The 14,205-nt window shown below is 48.3% G+C and overlaps 1 protein-coding gene across 1 annotated transcript; it reads left to right on the top strand.

Annotated features, from left to right (window-relative positions):
• Nucleotides 1-537: 537 nt before the first annotated feature.
• LOC119267985 (transcription factor CSA-like) lies at nt 538-2,517 on the top strand. The gene is made up of 3 exons (XM_037549459.1): nt 538-934; nt 1,247-1,795; nt 1,957-2,517. The coding sequence occupies exons 1-3, from the start codon at nt 697-699 to the stop codon at nt 2,145-2,147; spliced, it is 978 nt and encodes a 325-aa protein (XP_037405356.1). The 5' UTR covers nt 538-696; the 3' UTR covers nt 2,148-2,517.
• Nucleotides 2,518-14,205: the final 11,688 nt, after the last annotated feature.

Below are 14,205 nucleotides of genomic sequence, written 5' to 3'. Positions count from 1 at the left end.
GCAGAAGTAGTAAATGCATGAGATGGATATAGATACACATCCCATAGTAATGTGGTGAAGAAAGAAATGTGGGTTGGGTATGCTACGGGGTGCGCGTAGGGAGAAGGGGCGTTCCGGTGGGTTTGTCAAGGTGGCAAGGGACAGAGTTCCACCCCGGCCCCTGCCCCTGGTAGTGGTTGGGATTGGACTCCCCAAACCCACACGAGTGGCCTCTGGAACCCAAAAAAGAATCATTCATAAAATCACCGATCTCTCTCTCTCTCTCTCTCTCTCTCTCTCTGCCCTTCTTTTCCAACCCTTTTGCCATGAGTCTCAAAGTAAGCGAAGCCCCCCAAAGCCAACCAAACCGAGGTTACACAACCGAAAAAGAAAAGAAAAGAAAAACCAATTAGTATTAGCTTAGCCGAGAGATATAAAGTTAAAGTTAGGAGGCATTAATTGGTTTCTTGCTTGGCATTTAGTTGCGGGTGGCGAAGCAAGAACAAGAGAAGAGAGGAGGCGGCCTCCTCCTCCCCCTCCCGCCTCCTATATTAGAGAGGGACTCCCCTCGCAGCGGCATCAACAGCAAACAAGAAGCTGTCCCTTTCGCTCTCCTCTCTTCTTCCGTTACCACTCACCCTCCCGCTCCTCGCCTTTTAAGGCATCCTCCCCTCCAATCCTCCTCCTTGAACCTTGACAGAGAGAGAGAGACCAAGAATGGCTCGTGAGATGAACGGCTTCTTCAGCCACCCTCCGGCTCCGCCTCCGGCGCCGTACCCGCAGGAGGAGGCGGCCGCGGACGTGGACGACGCGGAGGACGGCGGCGGCGGGCAGGGGAAGCTCTGCTCCAGGGGGCACTGGAGGCCCGCCGAGGACGCCCGGCTCAAGGAACTCGTCGGCCAGTACGGGCCCCAGAACTGGAACCTCATCGCCGAGAAGCTCGACGGCAGATCAGGTATAAAACAACCTAATACTATGTGGAGTTCCTCCGATGCAATGCTGTTTCATTTCGGATTCGAAGATGCATGCATTGAATGCGCAAACGGAACTAGTCTACTGCTTTGGTTTCTTTTACTGCGACCATCTTCCGTTTATTTGTTTTCGTGTGGATAACTTCTTGGACTTGTTTCTTTCTTTCTTTCTTGTAGTAAAATACATGCATTTTACTAGTAATTTGGAGTGTGTTGCGGTTAACGCAGTGGTGAATGGTGATCGTGGGTTCTGCGCCCTGATTCCTGGTTTATTTTGTGATGATGTCGGCCAACAGGGAAAAGCTGCCGCCTGCGGTGGTTCAACCAGCTGGACCCGCGGATCAACCGCCGGGCCTTCACGGAGGAGGAGGAGGACCGGCTGATGGCGGCGCACCGCGCCTACGGCAACAAGTGGGCCCTCATCGCCCGCCTCTTCCCCGGCCGCACCGACAACGCCGTCAAGAACCACTGGCACGTCCTCATGGCCCGCAGGCAGCGGGAGCAGTCCGGCGCCTTCCGCCGCCGCAGCAAGCCCGCCTCCTCTTCCTCCTCCTCCATCGCCCCGGCGCCGCACCACCCGGCCCCGGCCGTCGTCCTCCAGCACCAGCACCAGCACCAGCACCTGTACCAGCACCACGGGGCATCTCCCATTCCCATGCCGCTCCAGCCGTTCGCCATGGGGGTGGCCATAGCTACCGGGGTGTACAGCAAGGCCGCTACGGCCACGGCCACGGCCAGCCGCGCCTACAGCGGCGGCGAGTCCGACGAGTCGGCGTCCACCTGCACCACCGACCTCTCCCTCAGCTCCGGCAGCGCCGCCGTGCCCTGCTTCTACCACCACCAGGGTACGTGCCTCCCTCGCTGCATGCTTGCCCTCAAGGCTCAAGTCCCAAGCGCCAAGCCCCAAGCTCTTGTTGTTTTGTTGCGTCGTCAGTCGTCAGTCCTCCACATGGACATGGCCAGCGTTTTGATCCGACTCCGACTGACATGGTGGTCTTTGGTGCAGGCTACGACATGGCTCCGCAAGCTCACGCCGTGACCCAGGCGTTCTCACCCAGCGCGCGCTCCGCCTTCTCCGCCCCGTCGTCCTCGTCGGCGCGGCAACAGCAGCGCAGGCAGCAGCAGCAGCACGAGGAGGAGGATGGCGACAAGCTCAGCCTGCCCTTCTTCGACTTCCTGGGCGTGGGCTCGACATGACCGGGCGGGGCGGGGCGGTGCGGTGTACAGGTGGAGGCCGATATCATCATCATCATCATCATCCTAAGGGAGGCGGCCAATCCTTCCTAGCTAGTTAAGCAAGGTTAGAGTCTAGAAGAAGCAGACTAGGAGAAGATGAGGAGGATGAGGAGTTAAGTTGTTTTATTTATGGCGATGAATGTGACCTCTCTGGTTTCACTCTCCTCAGTTTTGCCGCTGATTACAGTACTTATTCAGATGGGATTAAAACAAGTCGCATGTAATGTAATGGTGGCAACCCGAACTTAGTTTCATGTCCTCTTGTCTCTATTCCATTTGTTTGTGCCGATCGAAGAAGCAAGAAAATAACTAGTAAAAATTGCCCCCTGCAGCGACGAGCATTAGATATGTCCGTTGTTGTCCATTCCATTCCATTGTCGGTGCCCACCCAGCCGCCGGCGACGGCGAGAGAGAAACAAATTAAAGGTTCACTCAGTTTACTAAGCCGGTGCACTAGGAGTAAGACTATGACTAGGAGCGGACCGGCCGGGCCGGCGTGATCGGTGCGTACGACGAGTATGTGAATGCAGCGGCGAGCCTTTCTTTCTTTCTTTCTTTCTTTCTTGTTGCATTCATCAACAAGAACGACGAGTCATTTTCCTCTCTCGCTCTCTCTCTCACGGGGCGGGACGGGGCGGGGCGGGGCGGGTCGGGGCCAGGCGGGCGGGCGGGCATGGTCTCGGCCTCTCGGGGGATTCCCTTGGACTGTTGCGCGTGAGCATGGCGGGGACGGATGGATGGTGCCTCGGCGGAGGAGGACCTCGCCTCATGCATCCTCACCACGCACGCCTTTGCAAGCCAACGAAACTGCTGTTGCAACAGCATCTCGTTGCTTCTTCTCTTCTGACTCCGTTACCAGTTGCTTCGTCACTCGCTCGCTCGCTTTTCTGTAATTGCTGCTACCTGCACACTGCCTGCCTGCTCGCCTCATCACCGGCGACAATCCTGTCTTAATTATGGCCTCTGCAACTGCAACTGCAACCAACCCAACCCACACGGTCAATGCTAAAACCAAACTGATACCTGAACTGACGAAGAAACCGTGCAGTGAGCAATCACTGCAATGTGAGTTTCTCGGCAGTTTTTACCACCCACAGTGCCGGTTCTGCCCATGTTTGACTGGACTTACTCTTTTATCTATTGCTCCATACACCACCCTGGGCCTGGCATGCATGGACACACACACGCACACACTCGGAGGTGTACAGCAACAATATCGAGCGAGCCTGTTGATCTGCTGAATGGATGGATGAAAACGTGGATGGATGGAGCAGTCATCATGTTTTATAGTTGCACCAAGGAGGACTGGACTGGGTCAGACTATGTGTGACCTGACACTCTCACGTCTGAATCCACTGCAGCAAAATAAAATCTCAACTTATACTACATTTGGTAGTTCAGGTCATGTCCTATCTTAAGACATGCACGGCGCTAATTGCAAATGGTGCACGGGCACCTTGGTGCCCCTTTTAAAAAATCATTTTTTATAGCGTAAAATTTTTTAAAACTTTTTGTAAACACACACACATGTATATACTACATATATGCAAAAATTCATAACAGTTTGCTTTCACACGTGGCGTACAAAAATAAGACAAATATGTATTTTCAAATGGGGCCGGAATTTTGTTATTGTTGTACAACTTACAAATTACATTTTTTCAAAACAAAATTTCATGGATCAGTGGTGAATACATACAAGTTTCCACAGAATTGTTTTCATTTTTTTTAACTTTTAAATATGGTTTTTGAATTATTATTTTCCCAAAAAAGGGCACAATGGTGCCCGAGCACACAAACTTCGCACTCCATTCATGCTAGCTACTCAGGTATATAAAGAAAGAACTGACATAACTTACTTGATACAACCACTCAGGCATCCTATTTTCTTGGGTAGTTGAATTTACCACAGATCTTTGCCTGCAATGGGTTGCTTCAGAGGGAAAGCCTAATACTGTTGTGGTAATCGGGATAGGTATGGCATTAAACATATTACCCTTTTGGTTAAGTTGAATAGACTATAGGCATCATTCTGTCGTCAAGATTATTGCGTGACAGGAAAGCTAGAATACAGTAAGTCCTCCTTTGATTATTACTACTACGGCGGCTGCTGAAAACCCATCAAGCATGCCAGTTTTGTACTGCAATGACATATTTACAATTTGACAATAATTTATCACGCGTCAACTACAACACTGAAACTGCAGGTATAAATTACATGGGCAATTTGACGTGGAAGCAACAATAATTCTAGTTCAATTGGTCAAAACTGTCTTTTTAATGTCCGCCTTCTTGCTAACGAAAAACACCGATGAAAGCAATCTGAAAACAACAAGAGATGCCTCCAAGGGTGGAATATCTCCTTAACTACCTAGACAATCTCTTGCCTTGTTTCTTCCTATTAAGGGGAGGAAAACCAACAGGTTAAAATGTGATATCGTTGTCAGAAACTTTTGGAGCAATTCGTCCTCCATCTTGGTGTGCACCGATGCAGTTAAAAATAAACACTAAAATTATGTACAGGCAGAGATGAACACCGGAAAAATTCTCAAGTTATGACGCCATGCATGCGCAGATAATATGTACTTCATTCAAATCGCAGACGTTCTCTCCTGTAAAATCAAAATCGAAATTCTGACTTGGCATGGTGTAGTTGTGCAGATTTAGAAAGAACCATTTTTGATCCTGATTAGCCTAATTTTGGAGTAGTTGGTGGAGTAATATTGGAGGGTTGAGTCCATATCGATGGTGATATTTGTAAAGCCCAACCGTTCGGGTAGTTGAAAACGGATGACGAATTGAAGCACCAGTCAGTGGAGTATTTTTAGCATTTACTAGTATTGTTTAGTATTGTTTTTGAGCATTTACTAGTATTGGACATGGTCTAAACCCCACGCACGCACGCAATGAGTTCGTTAGTCGTTGGTTGTAACACTGTGCAGGTGCATGCACCAACTAGAGGGCTGAAAAATGAGGTCGGAAGGAAATATGATTGAGGTTGTCTGCCGATGGATCAAATTAACGCACGTTCGGCATTTGATTCTATTGACTTCAGATGGGGCTCGAATAAAATTTAATATTGAAAAATAGGAATAGACACCCAAAGTTTAGCTTAAAGAGGACAGGGTAGGTGGCATGTGATACGACTGTTCATTCACTTGGTCCAGCCAACCAACTGAACCCCATTCATCAGTTTGCACAATTTGTTTCCTAACATACGTATAGGCTTAGTTGAAAACGATCCAGGAGAAGCACAGGAAACATACTACCACTACTCCAGTGTTACTGATGAGATAAACTGGTAGAGAAGTTAGGTTGAGGCTTGAGGGCAGGGCAGGGCACTCAATTCAATGAAGCACCACAGCACACGTATGGTATTGTGCGGGCATATGTGAGGCAGCTGTTCTGTTACGCGGCTGTTGGGAAAGGGACGTGACGTGCATCCATCCACCCTCGTCGACGGCATGTCATGCAGTTTTCCTCCTCCCGGGAAGCAAAGGCCATATGCGTGAGGCCCGATTCCTTTGGCTCCGCTTTGGCCTTTGGGGATGGATGCATGATGAGAGCGCAATGTATGTGGGCGGTGCCCCGCAGCGTCTACATCTCCTGAGTCCCGAGTCCTGAGCCTGAGTGGGAGCCAAACAAACCCAGCAACAAACCAACACCGAGATCGACGTGCGCCTATGCTATCGCTGTGCACGCACAGCACAGGGCGCATGCCCCCCCTGGAAGAGCATCGGATTCTCTACCTAGCTACCATCTTGTCATGCTGCTGTAGCGTGTAGCTCGTTTTCCCTTTTCGATTCCTTTGGTTTCATAAACTCATTTGGGTTGGGCCTGAGATGGATCCATGGATGGACAAAGAGCGTCGTCCCAGCTGATGATGATTCTCATCCACGCCACGTATGTAATGACAACTGGCCACATTTGGCATCACGGAAAGAAAAGCGTACACATGGCTCGCTCGAATGAGCCATTGCATTCACTGATGCCTACATATACTCATATATGTGTGTGTACCACCCTATATATGCTAGGAACTATAGCTACACATGCAATGCACGCCTAGCTAGCTATATCTGTCTAACTGGCCTAGCCTCTCTATTGGCCGCAGTGGTGCTCCACGTAATAGTAGTGATAGCTAGTGCCACTGTTACAGTCACTGCACTGTGCTCACCTCACTTCACTTCTACTACTACCCTACAAACCCCAGCCTCGTGCATGCCCAACTCCACACTGTGCAGTGCATGCAAAGGAAATGCAATGTAATGCAAAAGGACGATCGAGAAAGATGCACGCGCACGCGCGCACGCACGCACGCACGCACGCACGCAGCATTTTCACCGCTGACACCGGTCGGCGACGAGCAAAGCTAGGAATGAACCAGCCCGGTCGGCCTCTCCAAGACTCCCAAGTCCAAGTAGATAAAATGGAAGCCCATAGCTGGCTGGCTCTCTTCCTCTTGTACTGCCCTAGTTGGTACGTACGTACGTACGTACGTACGTGCATGCATGCACACGGACGAGCCGTACGTGTCCGAGCGGGCTCACAGTCGCCAATCGCCAGTCGTGCTGTGGTGGTGGAGATTTATTTTTACTGGACGCATGCATGGGCGGCTGCGTCCCGATGCGAAGCATTGGTGCTACGTACGGCAGTGTCTGTGGAGTAGCACGTACATACTGGCGTGCAGTAAATGTGAAAGATCATGGCAGCGTGTGATGCATTCACGGCAACAGTCCAAGTAGTACGTACTACGTCTTGATCGCCCCACGCGCGCTCTCTTCTCTTCTCTTGGACTGGGAGCAGTCGTATCTTCCTCGATCAAAACTTGCGGACGCATGTCTTTTTGCAGCTCCAGCCTCCACCGACGCAGAAATCGGCTGACCGACCGGCGACCGAGTTAACTGCTGGCCATCAAACCGACGTCCGGCCTCGATCGAGCCTGGTCTCCGTGTCCATGACATGTACCGGTCTGTATACGTACGTACGTATGTATGTATATGGATCCTTAATTATGTTTGTACTTTGACTGGTTAGTCACTGCAGTCCGGAACGTAACGTACGTCATGTCGTGTGGTGAGCGCGCAGCGCATCGCGTACGTTTAGATGCACTACTTCTATGGAAAACAAATACTACGTACTAGTACTAGTCGCAGAAAGGATCAACCTGACTTTTTTTATTTTTTGGTGAGCCAGGCGTCCATTGTCTCTCCTGTCTCTCGCCATGCCGTTGTTGCGTGAAAAACGTCCTCGCGGGCCCGCTTGAGCCTTGAGATGAAACAGAAAGCCCTATTTCACGGGGGAAAGCAAGCTATATATTGCAGCAGGTGGAACTCTTTTTTTTTTTCTTGTCTTAGAAATAAAGGCTGGGGGGAGGAGCTTCAATATTTTTTTTTGAATTCGGAGGAGGTTTAATTCGTACGTAGGAATACGTGTGTACACATCCGTATATAAAAATTGTCTAAAGAAACATCCGTATATAAAAAAATACAGAAGATGCTACATGGAGTACTCTGCATAGTTATATATACATTTATAAAGAAAAGAAGAATCGGGTCCATGGAAAGATAACTGAAAGCTTCAAGCCAACAAAAAGAAGAGAGAGAGAGAGAGAGAGAGAGAGAGAGAGAGAGAGAGAGAGAGAGAGAGAGAGAGAGAGAGAGAGAGAGAGAGAGAGAGAGGAAAAAGGATAACAGAAAGCAAAGGGTGAGGAGGGAGCTAGTGACACAAGTGTGCTGTGTGGTGTGAGGCAAGGGAGCAACGAAACGGCAACGGAAAGGTGGAGCACGCACGTATTCCGTAGGGCCACTCACCCATGACAGGCACAGCACAGTGCTCCGTCTCCGAGACCAACCCAACAGAAAGCGGTCGCCGGTGGACGGGGGGCATGTACGTACGACCGAGACCAAAAGGGAAGCGCCAGGGATGGATTTCATTGCTCAACGGTGGCCGTCCGCGTCGTCGACGCGCATGCATGTGCCGTTGCTTGCGGTACCACTACCACGGAGATGGAGACGGGCACGGGTACGCGCACGCAGATATCGTGCGTATCTGCCGTGAGCTCATGCGTCCGGGCAGGGAGCCAGCCAGCCAGCCAGCAGGCGAGTAGAATCCCCAACGGCATCCATCCGGCTTGGCCTCTTGCTCCCTGATTCCAGGGACAGAATCCCCCAACGGCCAGTCATGCACCCATCTACCTACTCCACCTTTGCTAGCTCCACCTCCTTCACATGCGTGCATCGCCAGCCTCTGCGTGTCTTCGTGTCCGACTACTGTGTGAGTTTACACACCTAGGTAAGTAAGGGCGTGTTTCACCGATTTTTGGTGGTTGCATGGAAAAAATGAGTCAGACCGAGTGAAGACTGGTTGCCTGTATATGAGGTCTTCGCATCGTGAAAGCAATTTTCACCCGGTGTTTTATTTGGACTCACTGATCGGCATTAAGTTGAACTCTCATGTTGATCCGGTTAAAGGTAAAATCGTCATATCTTATGACTGGCCTAGGGCGTCAAGTAATCCAACACCAGCTTTATGCTGGAAGCCGCCGACTAAGGGATGGGTCAAACTGAACACGAACGGATCTTATATCTCAAGTGATGAGGTGGGTGCGTGTATGATACTTCAGAATACTAAAGGAGCGATAGTATTTTCAACATGTAGAGCTTTATTTGCTTGCAGAGATGCACCGGGGGCAGAACTATGTGTTTGTATGGAGGGGTTTTCTTTTGCTATTCACCGTTCTGAACTTCCTATAGCTATTGAGATGGATTCAGTGGTGGCAGTATCTCTGATTTCGACTAGAATTACTGATCGTTCTGTCTATGCTTCGGTGATCAATGAGATCAATGCTACTGTCTTCGGGTACTTAGATGCCCCTTCCACAAAGCAAGAAATTGACTCTGTTATAAAGAACCTCCTTTCAGATAAAGCTTATTGCACAAATTGTTGGCAAATAGACTGTAGACTGTTATACTAAAGATTGTACACACCAACTGATAGGAACTACTAGCACTCTCGATTAATAGCAGTATATGTGGCGATTACAGAGACAGATTACAGGAATTGCAAGCTAGGGTTCGTCGCGAGGAAGGAAAGGGGAATGGGATAAGAGCCGAGCCGCCGTTGCCTTGATCCACTGGATGTTGTTCCTCTCGGTGACGCTTCCTTTAGTAGCTGTTGCTGGGTCTTCAGTTGGTCCACTCTGGCCCATGGACTCTTGGGTTGGGCCGACGTGGTCGAGTGAACCTTGGTGAAGCCTGGTGGGTGCGGACAACGCTGCCTTGTGGGCCCCGGTTGTCGGGGGCGTTGACACCCCCTCCTTCTTGGGAAGAGGCTTGCCCCCAAGCCTCAGCATGCGGAAACCGGGCCATCAGGCTGGCTTTATCTTCCCAAGTGACGCCCAGGTTGGAATTCGCTGACCATTGTATCTTTACTTGCTCCCAGACGCAGTCTTTGTTCTTGCGCCAACGGGTCTGTAGAATTGCTTCTGGCACAGCTAGATCATCCAAACAGTGAGGAAGATGAGGTTCAACAGTCGTACCAGGGAGGAGAGCTTGTCGAAGCAGAGAAACGTGGAACACCGGGTGGACTGTTGCTTGTGGAGGAAGTTGGAGTTTGTATGCCACTTCGTTGATCTTGTCAATGATGGGAAAGGGCCCGTAGAACTTGTAACCCAGTTTGTGATTTTCTCTTGGGGCGACTGAAGACTGTATGTATGGTTGTAGTTTGAGGAAAACCTTGTCACCCACTTCGAAAGCCCGGAAGGAACGCTTCTTGTCAGCTTGATCTTTCATCAGTTGTTGTGCTCGATTGAGGTGTTGCTAAAGAAGGGCTTGAACAGTGGCACGCTCATCAAGCCAAGATTGAAGTGTTGGGACAGAGCATGTACCTTCTGCTGTGATCCCCCAGTGACGAGGCTCGTAGCCGAACATGGCTTTGAACGGTGTCATGCCGATGGCCGAATGATGTGCATTGTTGTACCAGAACTGTGCCAATGGTATCCAAATAGCCTATTGTTCTCCTCAAACTGGACTTTGAGAAAGCTTTCGATCCGATTAAGCATAAAGCAATTCTTGCCATCCTGAAAGCTAGAGGCTTTGGAGAGAGATGGATAAATTGGATTTCAATACTACCGTCTTCAGGTACTTCTTCTATCGTGCTCAATGGAGTGCCTGGGAAACTCTTCCATTGCAGACAAGGAGTCAGACAAGGGGATCCTGTTTCTCCATTACTTTTTGTCCTGGCAACTGATCTTCTACAGTCAATTCTCAATGAAGCTATGCACCAGCATCTGATCCATGCTCCTATTGTCAGCCCAGCTTGCCCAGATTTTACTGTGATCCACTATGCTGATGATGAAGGAAATAGACCCTGGAGGCAATACTAAAGTTGTTATTTTATATTTCCTTATATCATGATAAATGTTTATTATTCATGCTAGAATTCTATTAACCGGAAACTTGATACATATGTGAATACATAGACAAAACAAAGTGTCCCTGGTATGACTCTACTTGACTAGGTCGTTAATCAAAGATGGTTGAGTTTCCTGACCATAGTCATGTGTTGTCATTTGATGAATGGGATCACATCATTAGAGAATGATGTGATGGACAAGACCCATCCGTTAGCTTAGCATAATGATCGTGAAGTTTTATTGCTATTGCTTTCTTCATGACTTATACATATTCCTCTGACTATGAGATTATGCAACTCCCGAATACCGGAGGAACACCTTGTGTGCTATCAAATGTCTCCGAAGGTGTTTGTTGGGTTGGCAAAGATCAAGATTAGGCGTTGTCACTCCGAGTATCGGGGAGGTATCTCTGGGCCCTCTCGGTAATGCACATCAGTATAAGCCTTGCAAGCAATGTGACTAATGAGTTAGTTATAGGATGATGCATTACAGAACGAGTAAAGAGACTTGTCGGTGACGAGATTGAACTAGGTCTGAGGATACCGATGATCGAATCTCGGGCAAGTAACATACCGATGGACAAAGGGAATTACGTATGTTGTCATAAGGTTCGACCGATAAAGATCTTCGTAGAATATGTAGGAGCCAATATATCTAGGTTCCGCTATTGGTTATTGACCGGAGAAGTGTCTCGACCATGTTTACATAGTTCTCGAACCCGTAGGGTCCGCACGCTTAAACGTTCGTTGACGATATAGTACTATATGAGTTATGTATGTTGGTAACTGAATGTTGTTTGAAATCCCGGATGTGATCACGGATATGACGATGAGCTCCGAAATGGTCCAGAGGTAAAGATTGATATATGGGATAATAGTGTTTGGTCTCCGGAAGTGTTCCGGAGTTCACCGGAAGGGCTTCCAGATGTTCCCCGAAATGTTTGGGTACGAGAACACTTTATTTGGGCCAAAGGGGAAAGCCCACAAGGTTTTGGAAAGCGCAAAAGGAAGTTTTGCGGAGTCCAGGGGCCAGATGCCAAGGTCCCTGGAGTCTGGGTCCAGACGCCGGGAACCTTGGCGTCTAGCCCTGGAGTCCGAGAGGGACTCTTGCCTTTCGGGTGAACCCGACTTTGTGGAGGCTTTTACTCCAAGTTTCGACCCCAAGGCTGAACATAGAAATAGAGGGGCAGGGCTAGCACCAAAGACACATCAAGAAACACCAAGCCATGTGCCGGCAACCCTGTGCCCTCTAGTTTATCCTCCGTCATAGTTTTCGTAGTGCTTAGGCGAAGCCCTGCGGAGATTGTCCTTCACCAACACCATCACCACGCCGTCGTGCTGCTGGAACTCATCTATTACTTCGCCCCTCTTGCTGGATCAAGAAGGCGGACGCCATCGAGCTGAACGTGTGCTGAACGCGGAGGTGTCGTACGTTCGGTACTTGATCGGGACAGATCGTGAAGGTGTACGACTACATCAACCGCGTTGATAAACGCTTCCGCTTTCGGTCTACGAGGGTACGTAGACACACTCTCCGATCTCGTTGCTATGCATCTCCTAGATAGATCTTGCGTGATCGTAGGAATTTTTTTGAAATACTGTGTTCCCCAACAGTGACATCCGAGCCAGGTCTATGCGTAGATGTTATATGCACGAGTAGAACACAATGAGTTGTGGACGATAATAGTCATACTGCTTACTAGCAACGTCTTACTTTGATTCGACGGCATTGTTGGATGAAGCGGCCCAGACCGACATTACATGACCGCGTTCATGAGACTGGTTCTATCGACGTGCTTCGCACACAGGTGGCTAGTGGGTGTCTGTTTCTCCAACTTTAGTTGAGTCGAGTTTGACTATGCCCGGTCCTTGTTGAAGGTTAAAACAACACACTTGACGAAAAATCGTTGTGGTTTTGATGTGTAGGTAAGAACGGTTCTTGCTAAGAAGCCCGTAGCAGCCATGTAAAACTTGCAACAACAAAGTAGAGGACGTCTAACTTGTTTTTGCAGGGCATGTTGTGATGTGATATGGTCAAGACGTGATGATATAAATTGTTGTATGAGATGATCATGTTTTGTAACAGTTATCGGCAACTGGCAGGAGCCATATGGTTGTCGCGTTATTGTATGAAATGCAATCGCCATGTAATTGCTTTACTTTATCACTAAGCGGTAGTGATAGTCGTAGAAGCAATAGTTGGAGAGACGACAAAGATGCTACGATGGAGATCAAGGTGTCAAGCTGCTGACGGTGGTGATCATGACAATGCTTTCGAGATGGAGATCAAAGGAACAAGATGATGATGGCCATATCATATCACTTATTTTGATTGCATGTGATGTTTATCCTTTATGCATCTTATTTTGCTTAGTACGGCGGTAGCATTATAAGATGATCCCTCACTAAATTTCAAGGTATAAGTGTTCTCCCTGAGTATGCACCGTTGCTACAGTTCGTCGTGCCGAGACACCACGTGATGATCGGGTGTGATAAGCTCTATGTTCACATACAACGGGTGCAAGCCAGTTTTGCACACGCGGAATACTCGGGTTAAGCTTGACGAGCCAAGCATATGCAGATATGGCCTCGGAACACTGAGACCGAAAGGTCGAACGTGAATCATATAGTAGATATGATCAACATAGAGATGTTCACCATTGAAAACTACTCCATCTCACATGATGATCGGACTTGGTTTAGTTGATATGGATCACGTGATCATTTAGATGACTCGAGGGATGCCTATCTAAGTGGGAGTTCTTAAGTAATATGATTAATTGAACTTAATTTATCATGAACTTAGTCCTAATAGTTTTTTGCATATCTATGTTGTAGATCAATAGCTCGTGTGTAGCTCCTCTGTTTTATTTTGATATGTTCCTAGAGAAAAATAAATTTGAAGATGATAGTAGCAATGATGCGGACTGGGTCCGTGATCTAAGGATTATCATCATTGCTGCACAAAAGAATTATGTTCTTGATGCACCGCTAGGTGATGGACCTATTGCAGGAGCATATGCAGATGTTATGAACATCTGGCAAGCTCGGTATGATGACTACTTGATAGTTTAGTGCGCCATGCTTTACGACTTAGAAGCGGGACTTCAAAAATGTTTTGAACGCCACAGAGCATATGAGATGTTCCAAGAGCTGAAATTGGTATTTCAAAATCATGCCCGTGTCAAGAGGTATGAGACCTCTGACAAGTACCTTGCCTACAAGATGGAGGAGAATAGCTCAACCAGTGAGCATGTGCTCAGAATGTCTGAGTACTACAATAGCTTGAATCAAGTGGGAGTTAATCTTCCAGATAAGATAGTGATTGTCAGAGTTCTCTAGTCACTATCACGAAGTTACTGGAACTTCGTGATGAACTATAATATGCAAGGGATGAAAAAAATTGATTCCCGAGCTCTTCGCGATGCTAAAATCGGCGAAGGTAGAAATCAAGAAGAATATCAAGTGTTGATGGTTGACAAGATCACTAGTTTCAAGTTAAAGGGCAAGGGAAAGAAAGGGAACTTCAAGAAAAATGGCAAGCAAGTTGTCACTCACATGAAGAAGCCCAAATCTAGACCCAAGTCTGAAACTGAGTGCTTCT

Source organism: Triticum dicoccoides, chromosome 3A (assembly GCF_002162155.2).
Source record: "Triticum dicoccoides isolate Atlit2015 ecotype Zavitan chromosome 3A, WEW_v2.0, whole genome shotgun sequence".
NCBI lineage: Eukaryota > Viridiplantae > Streptophyta > Magnoliopsida > Poales > Poaceae > Triticum > Triticum dicoccoides.
This window is presented reverse-complemented; position numbering and strand designations above follow the sequence as displayed.